Source organism: Mytilus galloprovincialis, chromosome 5 (genome assembly GCF_965363235.1).
Source record: "Mytilus galloprovincialis chromosome 5, xbMytGall1.hap1.1, whole genome shotgun sequence".
Classification (NCBI taxonomy): domain Eukaryota; kingdom Metazoa; phylum Mollusca; class Bivalvia; order Mytilida; family Mytilidae; genus Mytilus; species Mytilus galloprovincialis.
In genome coordinates this window covers 85,355,725-85,379,985 of record NC_134842.1, presented here as the reverse complement: position 1 = coordinate 85,379,985, position 24,261 = coordinate 85,355,725, and the positions used below count along the sequence as shown (strand labels likewise).

The following is a 24,261-nucleotide window of genomic DNA, read 5'->3' as shown; positions in this document are numbered from 1 at the left end:
TTCAAGATACAATTTTGTAATTTGAAATCAACAAAATTTATATAATTTAAGTATGACCAAATGAAAACAATCAAATTTATTTTCTAAACTTTCACTTATACTTGTTCATTGTACCTAAATTTAAAGGGATGATTCTGACTCAGACTGAGGTGTTTCATAAATTGATTGTTAAAGGTCATATTAGTTTATAATACATGTAATAATTCATAACTAATTTTGGTGAGAAAAAAATATGTCTTTTTCCATGTTTTCCCTAGATCTTTCCATCTCCCTCCAAATAAGTATCGCTGTAACCATAGTTACAAAATCACAGTGCTAAATATCATGGATATTAGAATATTACATTTTTTAACCTGTGTCTACAAAATTATTATATTATTAGCTTTTTAAATTTTAGAAAAGCATAAAGCTGTATTTTTGCAATCAATAATATAAGTTGTTTAAATAAAATAAAATAAAGATAATATATGTGTAGGTTTTGAATTGTCATTTAAAATACTTAACATACCTGAGCATGGTAAGCTTGTCGGGTAAAAATGTCAACTTTAAACATGTTAAAGGCAGTTTATCTAACGTTTGTTTTAACGGAACTGATGGCCATTTAAACTCTATCTTTTATCTAGATTAATAAAAGACCGAAGTAATAAATCTTGTCGTTTATAAAATGATTTCTGGATTTAAATGACAATAAAGTCTACATAAAAGTTCAATCTTAGCTTGACACCTATCAACACCCATCTTGTTATACGCTTATCATGAATACCATTACATGGGGATTAAACTTTAATCTGAACTGACAAAGAATCTAAAACTGTCAATACAAAATATTTATTCTGCTTAAATATTGGTCAGTTAAATATAAAGACTTGAAAAATAACGGAACTTATATATACATTGTAAATGTTGTTAAAATTTTTGGGCTTCCCTATTGTTCCTGCAGCCTAGGTTACAAACTTTACTGTTCCCCATTTTGTATGTGCCTATATATTAGTCAGTCTAGTAAAATCGTCTTTGAATTTCGTCAAATCTATAATTTCCTTTTTTACTTAAATGTACTAAAATACAAAACGATGATCAATTTCAATGTGTTATTTTTATATGGTCTGGAGACTAAACTGTTCATAAATTAACAACCTAATTCTTACCAAAATACAATGAATAAGTAACCCCCATTCCTAGTAGTGATGGTTTGGAAACGATAATAACTTGCTAATTAATCATGTTACCGGTAATCAATCAATTTCAATTCCAGCCCATTCAATGATCTAATTCACTTTAACCATCAATTTCTAATTAACATGATTAATGAATGTAAATCTTGATTTCACAGCATGCACATTCCGTTCAGGAAAGATCAATAACAAAATGTTGTCACTACACAAATGAACTTTTACATGGGAAAAAAAGTTCACGGTCAAACAACTGGCTACATGTACCTGGTATTAATTTTAAAAAATTATAACTAATTCATTTTCTCAGTGTCATTTAAAAAGAGGGATTTTTTTTATTGGGAGTACTTTATTAACATGACATGTAAAATATTTAAAAGAAAAGAGTAAAAGTCATAAAATTTAATCTGCTAGTAAACTAAAAATGTAAAGTTGTATATATCATGTGCGTGTTATTCATCCTTTCTTTATACATGTTATTATTGTTCAGTATCACTGAACTAGTATATATATTTGTTTAGGGGCCAGCTGAAGGACGCCACCGGGTGCAGGAATTTCTCGCTGCATTGAAGACCTGTTGGTGACCTTCTGCTGTTGTCTGCTCTGTGGTCGGGTTGTTGTCTCTTTGGCACATTCCCCATTTCCATTCTCAATTTTATAACTAATATATATATGTTTATAGCAATAAAACAAAAAGGTCATGAACATGATGAAGGTGTGATAAATCAGGTTTATAGTGAACACTGTATTCATATTTATATAAAGGTCACATGAGTTACATTTTGTAGGGAGTGCGTCATTACAAATTCATCTGCCTCAGATTTTTACCAATGTCATGAATGTATGTATCTAGTAACTACATTTGAACATACATAAATACATCATCTGATAGTCCTACATTTGTAATTAAACACATGATACAATCAACTTTCTTTATCATGTTTATATTCAATAAATATTGGTCATGTTGGTACATTGTAGTCATGCCCTTTACTTTCAAGCGCTAAACAGTAATTTTTGGCTACAGCTTAGCGGCTAGCATCAAATTGGTTAAATTTTTCTTATTGGCAAAGGTCTCTTATAATTATGGTTTTAAGCATCATCTTCAGAGAGAAAAAATAATGTGATGAATCAAAATCTAAGAGAAAGTGTACATTTTATGGTCATGCACAAAAAATTACTTTTCATGCTTTTTATGTCTTTTAGCAAGAAAATTTTATTGTTATTCTTCATGAAGGTACCCCCATTCCCAGATTACTACCCTCATAAATAGTCATCATTATTGATCATTTGACATTTGAACTATTTTCAGGTTTTGTTGTAATATTAGTTTTACAGTACCAACATGACCAGATACAAATGTACATGTATTGACTAAAAATCATAACTATTTGTCAAGATGAAGAATGAAAATGTGTTGTTTAAAGGTACACATGGTTTGATAATAATGTCTCAAAATTTCATGCATTGACAATTTGTTTGTAAAATGTTGCTTATAATTAAGTTAGCGATTTTTTTTGTAAAATCAGTAGTGCAAGCAAGTCAGTTACAATGTACAAGAATTTAAAAGTATTTATCATGTTTATTTATAAATAAAAACAAACATCACTGTATATTAAGGTACATTTGTATTTGAAATTGACATGGCACATGAAATTTACTGCTGAGCCATAATATTTGTGTCAAATGTTAATTCTGCTCACAGAATTTATCATCAATAAATGATGTTTCAGCATTCAAAAGTTTAACAAATTGTAATCTGTACATGTCTGTATTCATGGTAATGATATTATAAAAATTTCTATGCAAACAGACATAACCTTTATACTTTTAAATTTAAGGATCATTATGTCGGGCCACACTTAAAAATATTTTGGTTTGCCCAAACCCTACCCAAACATCAAGACACAGGTAGGTACATGTAGGTAGTACGGTAGGCATTTTCTTTTCTTTTTCTTGACAAAGAGAAATTTAAGTATCTGATGTTTATTAGTCTTCATACCTATCTGAATAAAAAAAAATATTTTCACATCAGGACAATAAAAGATTTTGAGTAGGCAGATTTTTTCTAGGTAGGTAGGGTTAGGGCAAACAAACCTATTCTTTTTTATGGCCTCAGATACACTAAATTATACCACTTGCTACAGAGTCACTAATTACCTGGGGTCGTCAAGTTATAATAAATGTATAGCCAGTTAAATCTATAATAGGGGGAGGGGGTAGGAGGGGTCCTGATCCCGTAATCCTGGGCTTAAAACATGAAATCCTGAGGTGCGGAACTTAAATTAATTTAAATCTCGACATCCCGAAATTCAGAAAAAGAATTCCCCGGATCCGGAAAGGGTCAATCCCAAAATCCTGAGTTTAATAAATACCTGATTTCAAAGTCCCGATAAAGGTCCTATCCCCCCTCTATAATATATGTAATTGTAAGATGTTTTTTTACTTTCACAAAATTTAGTGATGAAATGATAAACATGATAAAGACAACAGACAATATTATAGACAATGTTGATTAGCACAAACACATTTCCATTTAATGGTTATTTATGGCATACAAAAAGTTAAATTAATTTTGTGATACTGAAGAGCACTGACAAAATCCCTGGCCTGGGGGGGTGAATACTGTCTGTACCAAAGATATTTGGTTCACATTATGGTTGAGGTTAGGTTAGAGATAGGTGTTATGGTTAGTTCAGTATACATTTATTTCTTATCGGTTGGACAGTTTAAAATAGCCTTCCAGTTCCAAGACGTCATAATTATTTGAACTAGACATTGAAAAAAACATTGAGTGTGCTTACCATGTAATAATCATGTATTTAAACAATGCATAGAAGAATGATAATTTCCATGGACCAAAATTAAATTAACAACAGTAAGCTGCTTACTTTCTCAAACATAAAATTTTAAAGTTCAGGTCAAAACTTGCGTTTGAAGAGGCGCGTTTACCGTTATTTTTCACCACATATATTAATGAACAGCCATACCTACAGAATGGAAAAGGTGTTTTGTCACGTGAAGATCAAGTGTTGTTGATAACTAATTGACAAAACAGTGTAAATGATATCATTTTGTGGTTTATAATCCGTTTTCGTTATCAAAACAAATAATAAACTCGCCGCTAATTCCTCCGACGATCAGGGTCGGACAAACGCTTGCAACAGATAGAAAAGGTGCTGCTTCCCACAAAATCTCATGAAATATTAATTTCTCCATCTGTTATATTTTAATCCAATGTATAATTTCTTTTATTAACATTCAATTGACTTGAGGATGAACCAAAGCATACAAATTGATTGGTATTCAATAAATAAACCTTGGAAGGCCCCCAAAAAAAATATTACATTGTGACAAGGGAGATAATTACACAACAAATCAGTGAAATATACAAAAAAGGTATAGATTGCTGTCTATATAATGACAACAAGTTGTGATATTATTTTTATTGTCAATGAGATAACTCTCTACTAGAGACTAACTTTTACCGTTCTTGAGTTATAGCCTAAATACAAATACAAAATGGCTTATTTTGGTTAACAGTCTTCAAAGCCCATACCGCATAGTATACACCTTATCGCTATGTGTCCCAATTACTGGACATGCTGGACATTACAAAAGTTCCCTTAAAATTTTGACGTCATAAAAATAAAATATCTGACGCCACAATGGAAAAGTGATTGTTGTATGACATCAATAGTTCAAGCGGGACAGATTTTTGTGCCAAACGGGATTAGCGATAAGGGAATTATAATTTGTCAGCTGTCATATGAATTTGTACGACAGGGCTTTTTCAATGAAATCATGAAGTCATTATGTATTCTCAAATGCATGACAACCCAAAAGACGAGGATGATAGTATAAAGCTACAAATGAAATGCCTCTGAAAATTAAATGACAAATACATGTATTAACTGTGTAAAACAGTTCAACAGAGAATAATAACAAACATGAATTACATGTATGAACAATATTATAAAACTCATCATTTTTATGTATTTTGATGTATATGCTGTAAAATATGGAGAGCTATATGTATCAGTAATTTTAAGATTGTAATACACGTAATATAATTTTTTCTATTTTATTAGGATGTTGTTTTGATAAAATCAACAGCACTGTGAGTATTTAAACCTTTTCTACTGCATCAATTAACAGAGGAACTTTCACTAAATAACTAATTACAGTAATGTTTCTTGCTATAACCACACTTAAATTGAATATTTGAGATTCAGAAGAATTACACAAAGAATGCGTGGCTCTCAATATTGTACAAACTACATGACTAAAGAAGAAACTCTGCCCATTAAGATAGTACTGTAGAATATATATATATATGTCTGATGATTTGCAAAGATATTGAATGCTGATGTTTCAGAATTGAAAAAAAAATGGCGTTATTATCAGAATTTTGGGTACAACTATTCAGAAGTGTAGCAAACTACAGTCACTTGGCATATAAACAAACTTCTCATCCCATTAGACATTTGAATTCAAACTTATGGACGACAAAGAGAATTCAATTTTATTCTCAACCATGTGGACTAGTAACTAAGAATCTTCAACAATGTTTAACAAACTGTAAGTTCTTGGCTTGTGAAATGCAATTTTATCAGACAAGAAGATTAATCTCGCGGAAACAATACAAGTTTCCAGAGCTATTGGAAAGTGATTTTCAAGAACAATTTGTACGAGGTGGAGGACCTGGGGGTCAGGCAGTGGCAAAGACAAATAACTGTTGTGTACTGAAACATTTACCTACTGGAATTGTTGTCAGGGTAAGTTAGATATATTTGATGCTTATTTAATTGTTAGGTTACTGTCCTGTTGATGTATCTATGAAAAGTAAAGCAAACAGCAATCAATGCATCTTCCATGTGTCTTCATATCATTGAACATTACACACACAGAATTCAATCAATCTTTTGACATTAATCAGACAACAATCAATCAATCTTTAACTGCAGCTAATAACCAATCAATCTTTATACCATGACATGTTAAATAAATATAAATTGTAATTGAACAAGAACATATATTCTAATTTTATTCATCATGTTCTTTACTATTTTGAAACTAATTTATTTTGGTATTAAAATTAATGCTTATCATACCAACATGCATTGCACTTACTCATTAGAAACATCATGAACATTACACGTGGAAATTGTTCAAATTCCTCGGATTTTCATTGGTGTCAATGTCAGCTTATTTGGATATTATATTTATAACAGTTTCTTTAGAATTTTTTGCCAACATATATTTTCCTACCAGATGATTATTTTATTTCTAATGAAGGTTTGCTTGTTTTCAGTTTTTTCTTGATAAATATTCTGTTGTGACATTATGAAAAAAGCTGTATATAAAAATAAGAAGATGTGGTATGATTTCCAATGAGAAAACTCTCCACCAGAAATAGAAGATGTAGACAGCTTGCACACAAGCAAAAAAAACCTGTAAATTAAAAGGGCATCCACCACAGACATTGAGACACATTCAACTTCATTTATACAACAAGAACATGTCTGATGACTATCAAAGAATATACCGGTACACATTGGAAGAACATAAAAAATTTGTAAAATGTAAAATTATAACCAATTGAGATGCCACAACTTTTAAGTCTGATAAGTTTTTTCTCCGGTAACGAAAGTTACATATTCAATACTCATAATGCGTTGTGTATGTGTTGTGTTTTAAATTTTGAAACTGTGTGGAGATGAATGTAGTGTCTCATTATATATATATATATATATACTTAGATGCAGAGGTAAATCTATAAATACAAAAATGTATGTCCAAATAAAATACCCAAATTATTTTTACAATATATTGAACTTTTTTGCAGAGTCACGAAACCAGATCTTTGGAACAAAATAGAAAAATAGCAAGGAGGAAAATGCAGGAAGAGGTAGACCATCATATGCATGGAGAAAATAGTTTTAGATCACAGGAAGTACAGGAAGGGTTAGAGAATAGACTGGCTAAAAGACAGAGGAATAGAAAAAGACATGAAAGAAAAAAAGCTTTGAAAGAAAAACTGGATTCTTTGAATGGCAATGAAGAATAACTCAAGGACTGTTTTGATAAAATGTTGAAGACAGTTAAATCATGTGTTTACTATAAACTAATATACATTGAACAGGAATGTCTTTGATGGGGTGAACTATGTTATTTCTTGAAATGGTTATAAAGAAGAAAGCATTCAGATGACGGATCAGATAATTCTTGGCATAAAATATATGAAGACATGCAAATTAAAGTTAAAATAACAAAATAACAAAATAAAATTTTGTTCTTCCATAGAAATAAATGTTAATAATTAGTGTCCTTGCTGAGTAAATCTTTTGAAACTGATGTTTATGCTATTATGTTTTACCATTGCCAAATATGTTTAAAAATATCTGGATTAAAGAAAAGATTTTGTACAAAGTTAATTATAAGTACAATCATCAAAATATAAAAAAAAATTGTCCACTTTTGTCAATTCTAAATTCTTTTTTCAAAAATTCCAATAAGGAACATATATTACTTTATTGTATTTATACAATACCTGTGGTACTTCAATCGTTCTAAATTCTTTAAGACTTAGAAGATTGGTTATTTGAAAACTGGGCTGTTAAAGGCTTCATTGTTTTATGGTTCTTCATTGGAGATAACTCATGTTTTCTTGATTTTTGTAGCATATGTCTTTTTGTCCTATTTGAAAAATCTATAAATAATTTTAGATGCAGAACTGAATAAATATAAAACTTTTATGTGAATATTAGAAGATTATTATCTTTTTATGCAAAATTATTTACATTTTAGATTTATCAATTAATACACTGGCTTTGAAAAGATTCAATTTCTTTGTATGAAAGGGTGTTAAAAAAATAGCTTAAGCTTACATAGAATTGAAATTGAATATTTCATAACCACTTATTGTGCTTAATGCAAAACAGTGTCAATTAGAGCCCACAGAATAAACAAATTTACTCACACTAGGGGAGATAAATCAAGTTTGTAATCATTCTCAACAGAATTTCCATAATTTATCTACATATCTTAAATCATCTGTTAAAGAAAGAGATTGAGACCTTTTGTATATGCATGTTAATGAGACAAAATTAAGGGGCATTAAAAAGGACTAAGAGAAATCAAAGATAATGATTTATGTGTCGTCTTGCGCTTTGTATAAGTACTTTTTGAATTACTTCCCTTTGTTGATGTTTATTGTGTGTGGAAACACTCTTTTTCCCTCACCAACTGTTGTCTTCCACATCATGAGTAATGACAATTTCTTGTCAAAATTTAGTCAGATAGTGTACAATCTTTGCATAATATTTATATGAAACCAGAAACCTTGATTTGGACAATTGCTGCACCTTCACGTGTGTGTACCTACATATGAACTTCAGTGACAACAACATGTATTTGCCCTCTTATGAACATTTAAATACCCTGTTTGCTCACATTTAGTGAAAATAAGAGTTTTTAATGAACACTAATTTTGTGAAAAAAATTATATGGAACACTGTTTGTATCCTTACTTGAAAGGTGTACAAAATTTGCAAATTTCTCAAAATAGCTTACTTTTATATTTTTCGGTTATTTAACACAGCATGTAATGGTTGGATGTTTAGTTTAATAAAGAACATAGAAACATTCTTCATTATATGTGGTTATCTGGTCTAAATGCTTAAGGCATTAGTGTATGAGTGCCAATGAGACTACCAGGGATCTCCATGGCCTGTTTAACGATGGCGCCCCGCCATCGTTTAAATGTCTTGCGCCATCGTCAAATGACTTGCACCATCGTTAAATTGTCTTGCGCCATCGTTAAATTGTCTTCCGCCATCGTTCAAAACTTCATCGTTTTTTGCAGCCAGACGCCATTTTTTTATCAATTATAATCAAATGCATGCAATTGTATAACCCTTAGGCTTTTTATGTTATAATCCAATACAGTTCTAACGCCTGAGGGATATCCAGATTAAGATCGCTAATCACTTGTACCTGAGCTTGTACAGGTAGATCAACAATACTATCTGTGGATAGACGATCTATTTGTCGAATTAATCAACTAAGTTTCAGCAAATGATTATGATAATTTAGATTAAATAAATAAATTAATAACCCAGTTACAAAGAAAACAGTTTAACAAGTCGAACACATGCTTTATTTTCACTTACGCAATCAGCATCCCCCTTTTTTAAGAAGTACAAAATAAGACGCAAAACAGTAAATATTATTTCATTGCAAATAACTCGAGTACTGCTGTAACGATAATTTAGAATTACTTTAAAAGTTTAAAAGTAAAAATTTCTTTTAAGAAATATCGTATCGTAATTCCGAATTCATTACAATCAAATTGATACATCAGCGTTTCCGGTTTCTATTCAGACTCGAATTTGAATGGTTAAAAACAGCAATAAATGAAAATATTGATACTTCTTATTCTATAATGAAAATTCAAATAAATATAATTTAAATAAGCAATGATTTAACATGTTCACCATTCCTTGTATGGAGGGATAAAATACTTCCGATCGCACTACACTGTTCAGCGTAGACACAGTTTGTAATGGTTTAAAGTTCCTCCATCGTTCAATGTTCATCCATGGAGATCCCTGGAGACTACTCTCCTTCAAAGTCAAAATTCGTAGAAGTAAAAGTGTAAATTACACTTTTACTTCTACAAATTTTGAGTCTCATTGGCACTCATACCACATCTTCTTTTATCTATAAAAAAAAAACTGTAATCCTGTCAAAACACAGAAATTAAAATTGGAGAAAGAGAGCATTTCTCCTTCTTCAATACAAATGGATGAAGTTACAAAAATATCCAAGTGAATTTATGAATGTTTGATGTAAAAAAAACCTGAAATCAGTTTTTAAGCAAAAGATTGTGTATTGTTGTTTGCTCAAATAATTGTTCATGCAAGTATCAATCTTAAAATTTACATATAAAAACAAAAAGATGTTAAATGATATCTTATGAGACAACTATCCACCAGAGTTCAAATGAAGGGGTCATAAGAAATTATAGTCTTCAGCATTGATACAAAAAAATACTGTATAGTTGACTGTTAAGGTGGTACCCAACACTTTCACTTAAATTAATTTGGTTCGTTTAATTTTCATAAAATTTTGTCTTTGACACTTTAACAAAAATTTAAAAATTTAAAAAAATTTGAACCAACCATTTTGTCAGAAAAATTACACTGGTTATATAGCAAATTGGCAAACACAAATTTTGATCATTGAGAAGCTTAATATTCCCTTTACAACACAACGTAATTAAAATGTTTAGCTGACTTTCCAGAGTTATCTCCCTGTAGTGTTAGGTACCACCTTAAATGAACTGACATTTTGATTTTGAACATCTAAACAAAAGCAGATATGTAATATGCAAAAAGACACTAACTAAACCACAAAAAACAAAAAGGTTAACTCACAGCATTCAACAATAGACAAATGACTTCACCCTGAGTCTAGAAAATAAGGAACAGGTCAATTAATACCACACTTGAAGGAAATTAGATTAAATGTAGTTTTAAAGAGTTATTGACAGAAACTGCATGAAGATTCAAGAGGTGAGATATTACAAAAAGTATGAAGAATCTGTGTTGCAAATTTTTTTTTCTATTTGGCATTCTGTTGGTGAAAAATTTACCCCAAATCAAAATGTTTGCCATGTTGCACAATTTAATATTTTCCTCATATACAGTACATGGCTAAAAGTATTCGACATCTGCAGTTTTTTGCTATGTTTCATATACAAACAATATTTTTCAATAAATAATTTTGAAGGCATTTATGGTTGGATTTTTATAAACTAGGCGTTAAAGGCCTTAAAAGTGTATAAAGAATATTTGTTTATTTGTTCATAGTTTTGTTTTCTGTTGTTTTTGTATTCTGTTGATATGAACATGGATAATAAAATTTGACAATTTAATTTGGTTGAGCTAATTTCTGAACAGAAAATTATATTTGTGTTTCTCTAATTCTTACACAATTTATCCTTTTCCCAACATTTTTATTATTTTTATTTAATCAATGCGTGGTTCATTTGATCTCAGTTCTTCATTGGTCAAAATTTGATTATGACAAAAGGCGACCATGCCTGATGACGTCACATAGAAAGAACACATCTTTTTGCAGATCATTTGTAATGAAGGAATTAGTTTGCCTGAATATTGTTTAAATATCATTAGAGAACAGATCCCACCACCAAATCTTGTGTAATATGGTATTTATCCACTCTCGACAGTTAAATTTTAAATATTTAAAACGCTTGGTCTATGTGAATATATAGTGTATACACTTAGGATATGTTGAGAAAAACGATTTCAAATATAGGATACCTACTAATCAAATTGTTGTGATGAATGATGAAATTATTATTTCAGGTATTATTTATTCATAATGGTATAGCAGAAAGCCAATAAAAAGAAAAAAAGATGGCTAGTAATGACAAAAACAATTTGGAGTCGGAAGGATTTTCTGTTAGAAAAGACATGCAAGTTTTATACATTACTATTTTATAAAAAAGTTCAATTTAGTTAACTTTTAGATTATTGTAATTATATTTAATTGAAGCTCTTTGAATATAATCATATATACTTAAAAAACAACAAAAAAACCAAAGTTTTATATTTTTTATGTTTTAAGCAGTTTTCTAGATTTACCCTCTTCAGGAACACTCAAAGCCAATTTTGAAAGCCAATGATGTACATGTTATAAGAACCAAAACAGTTGGAGAGCTATATGAACAAATGGACTTAAAAATAAAGAATTAGTGGCCAAAAGACATGAGTAGAATTACATCGCATAAGAAAAAGAAAATCTCTATAAGCCAAACAATTATATCATGTCAAGTGATTAAGATCTTTCTTGCACTGTTTTTTTTAAGAGCTGACATACTGAAGACATTTGTCTATTAATTTCATGAGCTGCATTGACTAGTATTGACCTGATGTAAATGAATATCAATACATCGTTTAACATATTTAGGTTTAAAAAAGTATCTATGCCAATTCAGTAAATGTTTGAACCCTACAACACAGACTTAAGTTCATCTATTACTATAATTTTATATTCCAAACTCTGTCAATCTCTTATACCTGTACACTTACACGAGGACTAACATATGGTCAATTTCTACCTGACACAGCTCATATGTAAGTTTACTTTCATTCAAATGTGGAGATATTCAGATATTGGTAACACATTAGTGTATATCATCTTTTCACAATTTTTACACAAGTATACTTATCGAAACAAAAGACATTTTTTCTGTTGCATATGCAGTAACATTTCCTTTTGTTTTTTGGTTGCTGTCTCTTTGACTTAATTTATTATACAAATACCAGAGATTTAATTGTTCTTCCATCATAATGACATTATCATAACATTTTAGGTATAATGGCTATACACTTGATACAAAATACCAAAAATGTGAAAATATAAAGAAAGAATTTGAAGAAAAATTGCAAGGTAAGTATTTTTAATTCATTATATCTTAGATGTTTTTTCCAAATTTATATCTTATTTATTACAATAACTTATTAAAAGCTTGATAATTCCATGCTTCAGAAACAAAATAAATGCTATTTTATTCTTCACCACCACTACAAGACTACTGTTCCTAATTGACCGTTTCATAATTTAAAGAATCATGGGAATTTCATTGTTCGTACCCCAAAATGATAATAACGTCATATCATTGGCTGAATTTTCATTGTTTATGACATTTTCAACCTCCTTTAAACTGTTTGTCATCGGCTATCAATAACAATGAATATACACTCCCTCAGTCTGTCAGAGGCCTTCCAGTAGGTATTTAAATAGATTAAATTAGTAAAGTTTATGCATGTGCATGAGAAGAACTAAAGAATGTCTAAGTATTCAATATTAAAATCAACACATAAGGTTTAGTCCTCTGTTAGTAATTTGTATTACTGTAAATTCAGAAATTATTGCGTGCATTTATTATTGCGATTTTCTCATTTTACACTTGAATGCGATTCTAATTTTTACGATTTTGAGAAAAGTCATGCTTAATTCAGTTAAAATATTACAAAATGCGAGTTTTAATTATTGCGTTTACAACTCAGTCGTATTATTCGCAATAATAAAAACCTCGCAATAATTTCTGAATTTACAGTATTTGATTTATGTGTTTAGAACCATTGTCTACCTGAAAACTTTAAAATATCAATAAAAAGTACAATGTGATAATTCAGCATTACAGAGGAACTGAGCACGTCAAGAAATGGTCTTGTCCACACTGTTATGAAAACGATTTTATTTTGTTGTAGATTCCTCCAATGCTTAAAGACCCATTGGTGGCCTTCAGCTGTTGTCTGTTCTATGGTCGGGTTGTTGTCGCTTTGACACATTCCCCATTTCCATTCTCAATTTTATCTTATCTTAAAAAGTTGATGAATAATATGACTTACATGAATCAATACTGCATGTTAGTATAATACACTAGAACACACCCGTGATATCGCGGGTCCGTGACTGAATTAAAGTAAATAACTATGCGCAAGCCTTATTTTAGTATTATTTTTTATCTGATAAAGTCATGCCGATAATAAGATACACAGTTTTCTCTGCTTTCAAATCTTTCTGTTTGAACCCGTCCAACTGGAACTTATCAATTATTGGTAATATTAATTATTTGGATAACAAAAGGTCCTGGAATGGAGTAATTTTTAATCAACAGCATTGTCCTATGTTAGTTATAAATACAGTTGAATTATTTGATTCACTGTTTTATGTCATGCTCGCTAACAAATTGAAAACGGTTCCTATATACACCTTATTTTTAGTCCAGATTTTTAGTATTCGTATTGTTATCTTAGAAAGTCTTACTGATTAAAATACTACAATAGGTAACAATTTGACAATGATTGAATTTAGTAGTGTCAACCCTGTGATTATGATCCGTGTATATAGCATAATCCTAAATACACCGTTTGGTGGTGCACCTGTTAGATGCGGAACGTACAGATAAGGTAATAGGTAACAGGTGAATATACTATTGGTATCGGTATCGGACTCGACCCGGAACTTCTTAATTATTGGCAATATTAATTACATGGAAAACAAAAGGGCCTGGAGTGGTGTAATTTTTAATCTACACCTTTGTACTATATTAGTTATATATAAAGCTGAATTCTTTGATTCGTCGTTTTTACGTGATGACGGCTGACAAATTGGACCTCGTAATTTTAGTATTATAGATGTGACATTCTTGTTGTTTTTTCTTCACAGGAGCTGTTACCAAATGGAAGAGTGAGGGAATAAAAGCAGTATGGGTAAAAGCTAGAAAGAATCATTCTGAGGTTGTGCCAGTCTGTACTGAGGTTAGTTTATATTTAACCATTTCCTCAACAGTCATCTGTTGATACATGTATATACAGTGAAACCTAGAATTACCAATGATGTTTGATAAGGTCGGACAATATTGATTCTGCTTTTGTTTGTTGAGTATGGTCTATCAAATTTGTCAGGGGTAGATCCAGCCATTTTTAAAAGGGGGTTCCACCCCTATGTTTCCCATTCAAATGTCTTGATCGTCAAAAAAAGGGGTTTCCCAAACCTTGATCCAATACTGGTTGTTAAACATATTTTATTTCTAAGGTTAAGGCAATTTTTGGATACATTAAAAAAAAACATTTTTATTCTATTTAACAAATGTTGAAAGAAGAATTATTTGTACTTTAGCTGATGAATGTACATATTTGTTTATTGTATATCTTACCAAAGCTGAAGTACCCTGTAGATTTGAATTTTTAAGTGGTGGTTACTAATGATAGAGCAGTAAATGTTTATAAAAAAATACTTTGAAAAAATAGTATAAATTTTTTTATTTTTCCATCATCTGGTGATTAGTTTGGTCTTTTTAACGGTCTGGTATTTAGACCAGGTTTTGGATGTGTTTTGTTCATGTAGTTTCCTTTTTATTATTTTTTATTTTGGTATTGCTATATACATGATATAACCTTAATACTACTTTATTTTTTACAGTTACATTTTCAATGCTTGTAGAGTAAATTGTAGTGTAACTATATATTATTTTTGATAGTTAGGTTTTGATTTCCACCATGCTCAGCCTGGTTATGTTATGCTGACTAAATGGTTACCAGATGACATTGAAAACAGAATTCCTGGATTTGCTAACCAATACCTGGGTAAGTATGATAGAAAACCTAGAGAATGTGTTTTAAAAAAATACAGAATGTTGTTAAAAAAATTCATATGTCTGAAGCACTTATCTGGATTTACCTCCATCAGGAACCCTCAAAGCCCAATATGTTAAAGTTGAGCATGTATAAAATTTATCAATGGACAATTTTAGAAATAATGTTTGTACCAAAAAAACCGACTTCTGAGCTGAGCTGATTTTAAAAATTGCTAAAGTCAGCAAAAAAAATACAATCTATACACAAACCTAACAAAAAATCTCTAGAACAGTAGACATTGGTTTACTGCCGTATTGTCTGATACTTAATGAGAGCTCATTAGCTTACAATTGACAAAGTATCTATAAAGTAGATTAAGGGAAGCAATCTTTTCACACAGGGTATGTGCATATGTCATAATTTTTATTTTTATTTTTAGGTGTAGCTGGATTTGTAGTAAATGACAAAGGACAGTTACTTGTAATACAAGAAAAATATAACCTTATAAAGAAACATTGGAAACTGCCTGGAGGACTGGCTGATTTAGGTAACTTTTTCTATAATTTTTTAGCTATTTTCATATTTTTTTGAGTGGTTTGAGAAATATATTTCTCATCATAGTAAAATATCTATTCTCAGCAAACGATTGGTAGAAATTTATTTTCTTGATTTCTTCTGAATTTTCTATTGTGACACCCTGAAAATAGGCGACCATGCCTGATGACGTCACATGTAATGAACACAACTTTCTGCAAATTTTTAAAAAGGAAGGATAAAAACCTTTTTTAGAAACAGATTCCACCACTATAACTTGTGTATAACGATAATTCTCCACTCTCAAGTTAAAAAGCTTAGCAAGCCTCAGGCTTAAAATTATCAAAATTTAACAGCTGTCTCAATAGAACGATATTGACATATCGTAATTCACTTGTTGCAGAGATGGAATCTCAATAATAGTTAGATCATTCTTAATACAAACAGTTTATACTAGTTTTAAGGAGAAGGTCAATTTTTGTGATTACTGAGGATTTGTTATTATTTGTTGGACAACAATTCTTATGGATTTTGTGGGTACAAGGAAAAAACAACTTTAAATGTTCAGAGGCGGATTTAGGGGGGTGGCCCAGGTGGCCCGGGTCCCCCCTTTTTGGGAAAAAATTTGGTTGCTTATATAGGGAATCACTGAAGCGTGACTGGAGCGGGCCCCCTCTTAGGTCTGTCAGTGGGCCCCCACTTATGAAAATTTCTGGATCCGCCACTGATGTTCAACTAATTACAAATGTTCCATATAAAAATATGCTGACTATAGCAAAACCACTAAATCTAATATCCATGAAAATGTAAGTTTTTTCTTAATCCACAAAAATTTGGTACCTACAAAAATAGATACATCCACAGTATTTTTATTTTAATTCTAAATTTATGGAACATTATATAAAACTATAAAGAGGACATTTTTGGGATACGATTGCTTTCAAGCAATCTGTAGACTTATACCATTGGCTCAGAGCCATGCCCTCACGTCAATCGTTTTATTCTAAACATTAAGGAACATCTCAGATTCTTATGATTGTCTTGCTTTAAAAGGTAAAAACAAACAAAGGGATTGAACTTAAACAACTTTCCTATAATGTTCTTTTCATAATCTTCATGTTTGATATTTCCCTTGACTTATATGTGTGTTTTTAACAACACGGAAAAGCAGAATTAAGCAGTATTTATATTTAGTGTTTTTATAAATTTAGAAACACGTCAGGGGATTCCCCAGTTTTGATAAAAATGCGAGAGTTCTCTGATTTCAATAAAAATCTATTTCTGTCATTTAAGAACTGAAGTAGAGTTTTTCTTATATATGTCACCGTTTTGACACTGATATTTGATATTGTACTTCCATAAAGAAATAGCGAACCATCTAGGTCGTTTAATTAACATTTAATATACGTTCTTGCTCCAGGGTTTGTTTAGGTAATTATGCGCATGCGTATAGTTTTCTTGAGTTCAAGGGGTATTATATTGAATGGTTGCTCTGGATTCCCCACTCAATTTATTAATTTAAAACTCGTGGGATCCTTTCTATGTATGTCTGCTATTGAGGGTTATTGTTTTTGCATAATTTTAAATCATATGCATCGTTTAAATTAAAATAAATGTAGTCCACATCGTAAAGGTGTAACTACAACACCCCTTCAGGCGAAATGGAGTCTTCCATATTATCGTTTCGAGTTGTCTCCCATCTGGAAGTAACTTACAAAATACAGTACAACAAGTCGAGAAAAATTAACTCGTTCTGTCGATAAACCTCGTATTATATTAAAAACCATCGCAATTTAAACCGAGACATTTGGAAAGGAGTCATGACCACTGACCCAAAGGAAATTAAATATTTAAAGATTTAGGAATGGGGTTCCTCCTAGAATTAACGTAGGAAAATAGGTGATAAGATACGAAGTGAAATACCTTCTCTCACTCTGAGTCTCAGTTACAGCTGTGGAAAGTAAACTTGGAATTGATAGTACAAAAATAAAACACAATAAGTACATTGTTCATACACTTGTATCCGGAATTGGCTATTTTGTAACTATTCAGATTATGTAAATGTTATTTTACATGTGCAGTTGAATTGGTTTTAAAAATGATATTATCCAGTTACATGTATACATATATGTCAATGAAAACAATGGCAATCGTATCCCTCAGAGCAGTCTGCTAATTTTTTGAAACTTCAGAATAAAATTGTTAAAGAATGGTAAATATTGGCTTAGTTTTTATGGAACAATTTGACTGATATCTCTAAAATGAAGTCTTACTTATTTTTCTCAGGAGAGAGTGTAGAAGAAACAGCCAGACGAGAGGTACTTGAAGAGACAGGTGTTGAAGCTGAGTTTATATCTGTGATAGCCTTTAGACACCAACATCAGTTTAGATACGGATGTTCTGATTGGTACTTCATATGTCTGATGAGACCAATCACAGAGGAAATAAAACATTGCCCACATGAGATTGGGGACTGCAAATGGGTGGATGTAAGATTTTATGGATATAGTTTTCTGGTTATTGCTAATTCAGAAGTTATTGTAAGGTTTTCATTAATGCAAATAATGTGACTTGATGAGTATCGCAATAAAAGAATTTGCATTCTAATATCTGATACATATATCTATATGCAGATATTCTTGAAATTACAATAACTACTGTAAATTCAGAAATTATTGTGTGCATTTGTTATTGCGATTTGTCTTTTTAGAACTAACCCTTTTGCCCCCAATCCCGCCTGTAGGCGTGATGGCGACAACCATTCTTTGATGGCCCGTATGACCCTCCATACTTTTTATACGACCGCAAAAATTTTTATTTTTCGTCGTATATTGCTATCACGTTGGCGTCGTCGTCGTCGTTGTCCTGCGTCGTCGTCGTCCGAATACTTTTAGTTTTCGCACTCTAACTTTAGTAAAAGTGAATAGAAATCGATAAAATTTTGACACAAGGTTTATGACCACAAAAAGAAGGTTGGGATTGATTTTGGGAGTTTTGGTCCCAACATTTTAGGAATTAGGTGCCAAAAAGGGCCCAAATAAGCATTTTCTTGGTTTTCGCACTATAACTTTAGTTTAAGTGAATAGAAATCTATGAAATTTTGACACAAGGTTTATGACCACAAAAGGAAGGTTGGGATTGATTTTGGGAGTTTTAATTCCAACAGTTTAGGAATAAGGGGCCAAAAAAGGGCCCAAATAAGCATTATTCTTGGTTTTCGCACAGTAACTTTAGTATAAGTAAATAGAAATCAGTGAAATTTAAACACAAGGTTTATGACCACAAAAGGAGGGTTGGGATTGATTTTGGGAGTTGAGGTCCCAACAGTTTAGGCATTAGGGGCCAAAAAGGGGCATTATTCTTGGTTTTCACACCAAAACTTAAGTATTTAAGTAAATAGAAATCTATGAAATTTAAACACAAGGTTTATGACCATAAAAGGAAGGTTGGGTTTAATTTTGGGAGTTTTGGTCCCAACAGTTTAGGAAAAAGGGGCCCAAAAGGGTCCAAAATTGAACTTTGTTTGATTTCATCAAAAATTGAATAATTGGGGTTCTTTGATATGCTAAATCTAACTGTGTATGTAGATTCTTAATTTTTGGTCCCGTTTTCAAATTGGTCTACATTAAGGTCCAAAGGGTCCAAAATTAAACTTAAGTTTGATTTTAACAAAAATTGAATCCTTGGGGTTCTTTAATATGTTGAATCTAAAAATGTACTTAGATTTTTTATTATTGGCCCAGTTTTCAAGTTGGTCCAAATTGGGGTCCAAAATTAAACTTTGTTTGATTTCATCAAAAATTGAATAATTGGGGTTATTTGATATGCCAAATCTAACTGTGTATGTAGATTCTTAATTTTTGGTCCCGTTTTCAAATTGGTCTACATTAAAGTCCAAAGGGTCCAAAACTAAACTAAATTTGATTTTAACAAAAATTGAATTCTTGGGCTTTTTTGATATGCTGAATCTAAACATGTACTTAGATTTTTGTTTATGGGCTCAGTTTTCAAGTTGGTTCAAATCAGGATCCAAAATTATTATATTAAGTATTGTGCAATAGCAAGAAATTTTCAATTGCATAGTATTCAGCAATAGCAAGAAATCTTCAATTGCACAGTATTGTGCAATAGCAAGAAATTTTCAATTGCTCAGTATTGTGCAATAGCAAGAAATCTTCAATTGCACAGTATTGTGCAATAGCAAATATTTTCAATTGCACAGTATTGCGCAATAGCCAGAAATATCTAATTGCACAATATTGTGCAATAGCAAGAAATTTTCAATTGATTGGAGTTATCTTTCTTTGTCCAGAATAGTAGTTGAGTCAACTTAAATCATTTATACAATATACAATGTATATTCACTTTTACTACCAACTGATAAATTGAAACAATCTTTACCATTCAGTGATAACAAGCACCTTTTGTTACATTTTAATATTTTATGATGTATTTAAATGAGTAGTTATTGTTGCAAACTCCATTAGAAAGTTGAATTGAGATCAGTTTTGGAAAAAGGGAAAGGGGGATGTGAAAAAAAAAATGGGGGGGGGGTTAAATTTTTCTCATTTCAGATTTCATAAATAAAAAGAAAATTTCTTCAAACAGTTTTTTGAGAGGATTAATATTCAACAGCAAAGTGAATTGCTCAAAATCGGAAAAACGTGAAAAGTAGCCAAAATCAGGTGGGGGATGGCCACTATGTAACTAGAGGTGACTGTAGGTATAAACTATTATCATAACTGCATGCATAGGTGGTTCAGAAACACATCGAGGCATAATATGGCCAATGGAATCTAGTCCATAAATCTAGGTCATCATTTTGTCAAAAATCAGTAAAAACAGACATTTAGGCAGACCTTAGTTGACAATAACAATTCCCCAGCAAGACACTTAGTTAGCATGAATGGACTGCTGTTACTATAGGGTAATACCCTAATGACAAAGAAACACAGTGTTGTCAATGTTCACCTCTCAAGGTCGTTTTAAAATCGGAAAATAGACAGAAAATTACCATTTTTAAGTGGGGGTTGGTTCGACCCACAAGAAAATATTCCACCCCATCCTGACCCATGCCATCGGCCCCCAAATCCCAATATATAGTTTAATAGATGAGCACCAGTTACAGCATCAAGAGTCTGTTAATTTGCATTTGATTGCAAATTTTCGAAAATGCCTGATTTTCCAGAAATCTCTTGGGGGCGAATGATTTAAAAAGAATCCTGTTTAATTCATATAAAATATTTAAAATGAGAGTTTAAATAATTGCGTTTTTAACTCTGTCCCATTTTTTGCAATAATAAAAACCTCGCAATAATTTTTGAATTTACAGTAATCTCAAATTTTTGTTCATTTTTTTCAAATCACAATAATAAATGCACACAATACTTTCTGAATTTACAGTATGTAGAATTTATTTATGAGGTTGGAAGGTACTTTGTTAATATTGAGAGGCTCATCCCAAACCTACCGATAATATTTCAAAGTTATTGCAGAGGTGCCCTTTCCTTGTGAAGCTGTCATGTGATGATAGTCAGGATGCATTGGTCAGCAAGGCTGTACTGACCTCTTTTTAATTTGACAAGTATTTCCCATTTTACCCAGAAACTCTTACTTTCTCCAACAAAAACAGGATTCCATCATGTCCATAGTAAAGCTATGGGTACTGAAAGTGGTGTCAGACACCATTAAACAAACAAATAAATCATATTTCGAACTATTTTTAGACCAATAAAACTCCATTCATTACACAACAACAGACTAAGAAATATTTAACAAGACCAGATATTTCTTTTTTATGCCCCACCTACGATAGTAGAGGGGCATTGTGTTTTCTGGTCTGTGGCTCCGTTCGTCCGTCCGTCCATCTGTGGTTCCGTTCGTCCGTCCAGGTAAAAGTTTTTGGTCAAGGTAGTTTTTGATGAAGCTGAAGTCCAATCAACTTGAAACTTAGTACACTTGTTGCTTATGAGATGATCTTTCTAATTTTTAAGCCAAATTAGACTTTTGACCCAAATTTCACGGTCCACTGAACATAGAAAATGAAAGTGGAAGTTTCAGGTTAAAGTTTTTGGTCAAGGTAGTTTTTGATGAAGCTGAAGTCCAATCAACTTGAAACTTAGTACACTTGTTGCTTATGATATGATCTTTCTAATTTTAATGCCAAATTAGATAATTACTCAATTTCACGGTCCATGGAACATGGAAAAGGATAGTGCGAGTGGGGCATCCGTGTACTTTGGACACATTCTTGTTTTTTCTTAAATCTTGGTACAGAAAAAATAGTGTGGATACATTTATTTTTCAAGGGTATCAATTTTTGTGGATAGAGAAAAAGTTCATTGACGGATATTTGTTTTATGCATTTTGCCAATCCCTGCATACAATAGCTATAGAAAATTTGTAATTTTGTTGTTTGATTCTCTTTACAGATAGATGAATATTTATCTGATCCAGACATTGTGGATACTAACAGATTTATTGTGCAATGTTATAAAGATGGCCAGCTTAAACATGGTGGATTACAAATAGCTCCTTCAGAGGTGCTCAATTATTCAAAAAAGAGCCATCATAAAATATATTGTATACAACAGGGAACTAGTAAAGTAAGTAAAATATACGTTTGTAAATGAAGCTTAAAAGAATAATGTGAGATATCGGTCAATACTTTTATAAAAAAAACTGGTTTTTGGAAAAAAATTGGTCAAATGCAAAAAGATTTGTTCATATAAAAGTTTTTGGTCCAGTTTGAGATGCATAGTTTACATTCTTTGTTTTGAAATACTAGGTAATATGACAAAAAATCATTTTAGATAATAGTTATCAAAGGTACCAGGATAATAATTTAATACACAAGACATGCATTTCATCTACATAACACTCATCAGTGATGCTCAGATCAAAATAGTCATTAAGGACATACGATACAGTTAAAAGGGAGGTAATGACGTTGCTAACGTAAATTGTTATTTTCGCGACGTCAAATGGTGACTTATCGGGAAAAGATGCAGTTTTTGGCTCATTTTTAGCATTCAAACTGATTTAACTTGAAAACGAGTTCATGGACCCCCTTTTTGAAAATGACATTTGGTTTGATTACGTAAGAAGATTAGGTGTACCAATTTTCATGAAAATGTAAATAGTGCAATTTTTTTTAATTTGATAAATATACAGCCAAAAATTACGGTTTTTTTCCTACATTCATGATCATTTGATAAATTTGAGTTATTTGTAAAAATAAAATGTACAAATTTATGCAATATTTATATAACACACAAATTACAAATAATTTAACAAAAAACATATAGTGTTTATCTTTTAAAACAAAAAAGTTCTGTATTTCTATCGAAAGGAAAAATATGTCCACAAATCCGTATTTTGAGGAAATATCTGAAATTTGAACTTCAATTTACTCAAAAAGTAGCAAATGAAGGTATATTTTTTATAACATATTTGATTTGATCAGGTTTAAAATAGCCTATATGCAAATTTTTATCAACTTGTAAATACAGGATTAAAACTGTATCGTATGCCCTTAAGCCAAATAAGTATAAAGTTGAAGAGCACTGAGGACCAAAAATTTTTAAAAAATTGTGCCAAATACGGCTAAGGTAATCTATGTCGATAAGAAAATCCTTAGTATTTCGAAAAATTCATACTTTTGTTAACAGGAAATTTATAAAATGACCACATAATTAATATTCATGTCAACACTGATCTTTCTGACAAATCAGAACCTTTCGTGTAAATAATAAAATTGAGAATGGAAATGGGGAATGTGCCAAAGACACAACAACCCGACCATAGAAAAAAACAATACCTTTTTACATGATATTTTTTACTACTATTTTACACATTTGTTAATCTCACAAAGTATAAATTTTACAGAAATTTACATAATTTTGTTTCTATAATCAGATGCAGTTGAATGATTTCAAAATATAAAATATGACCGAATGACTTAAAATTCACCATAAAGCAATAAACACACAAGAGAAATGTTGATACTCTTTTTGTTTGTATATTTGGGTTTTTTTTTCTGTTTCAGGAATAATGTTGTACTTAAGCTCAAGACTTGTATGTCCCTTGTACTGCCTGACTGTGATTAGTCCCAGGAACTTTATACACCAGTACATGTGTTTTAAACAGATTTTATTTTATATATACATGATAAGTTTTATATAAACAAGCAGTATTATCTTTTGAATATTTTATAAATTGTTAAACAGACCAATCATGTTTTTAGATATTATACAGATATAGATTATCTATCATTTAATGCAAATTTTTTATAAAGATTTAGATTATCAATTGTTTTACGCAAATTGTATGCAAAGTTCAGGGTATTTTAGAGGAAATTAAAAATATTAATCATTGGGAAA

At 30.9% G+C, this 24,261-nt stretch overlaps 2 protein-coding genes across 7 annotated transcripts in view; one reads left to right on the top strand and one right to left on the bottom strand.

Moving 5' to 3' along the window:
- LOC143076586 (uncharacterized) overlaps positions 1–4,313 on the bottom strand; it is a 23,908-nt gene extending 19,595 nt beyond the window's left edge. For 3 of the 6 annotated variants that reach the window (XM_076252402.1, XM_076252405.1, XM_076252403.1), the window contains exon 1: positions 509–532. In XM_076252402.1, coding sequence (XP_076108517.1) covers positions 509–516 — 8 coding nt within the window. In that variant the 5' untranslated portion in view covers positions 517–532. Of the gene's footprint in view, positions 1–508; positions 533–3,973; positions 4,133–4,159 lie in introns of those variants that run through there. The other 3 variants (XM_076252406.1, XM_076252408.1, XM_076252407.1) reach the window with 3 other exon arrangements.
- On the top strand, positions 4,296–24,261 carry LOC143076587 (nucleoside diphosphate-linked moiety X motif 6-like). The gene is made up of 10 exons (XM_076252409.1): positions 4,296–4,345; positions 5,261–5,289; positions 11,564–11,673; positions 12,574–12,650; positions 14,436–14,527; positions 15,250–15,355; positions 15,786–15,893; positions 18,167–18,369; positions 22,312–22,485; positions 23,928–24,261. Exons 3-10 carry the CDS (start codon positions 11,615–11,617, stop codon positions 23,931–23,933), a joined length of 825 nt encoding a protein of 274 aa, XP_076108524.1. The 5' UTR covers positions 4,296–4,345; positions 5,261–5,289; positions 11,564–11,614; the 3' UTR covers positions 23,934–24,261.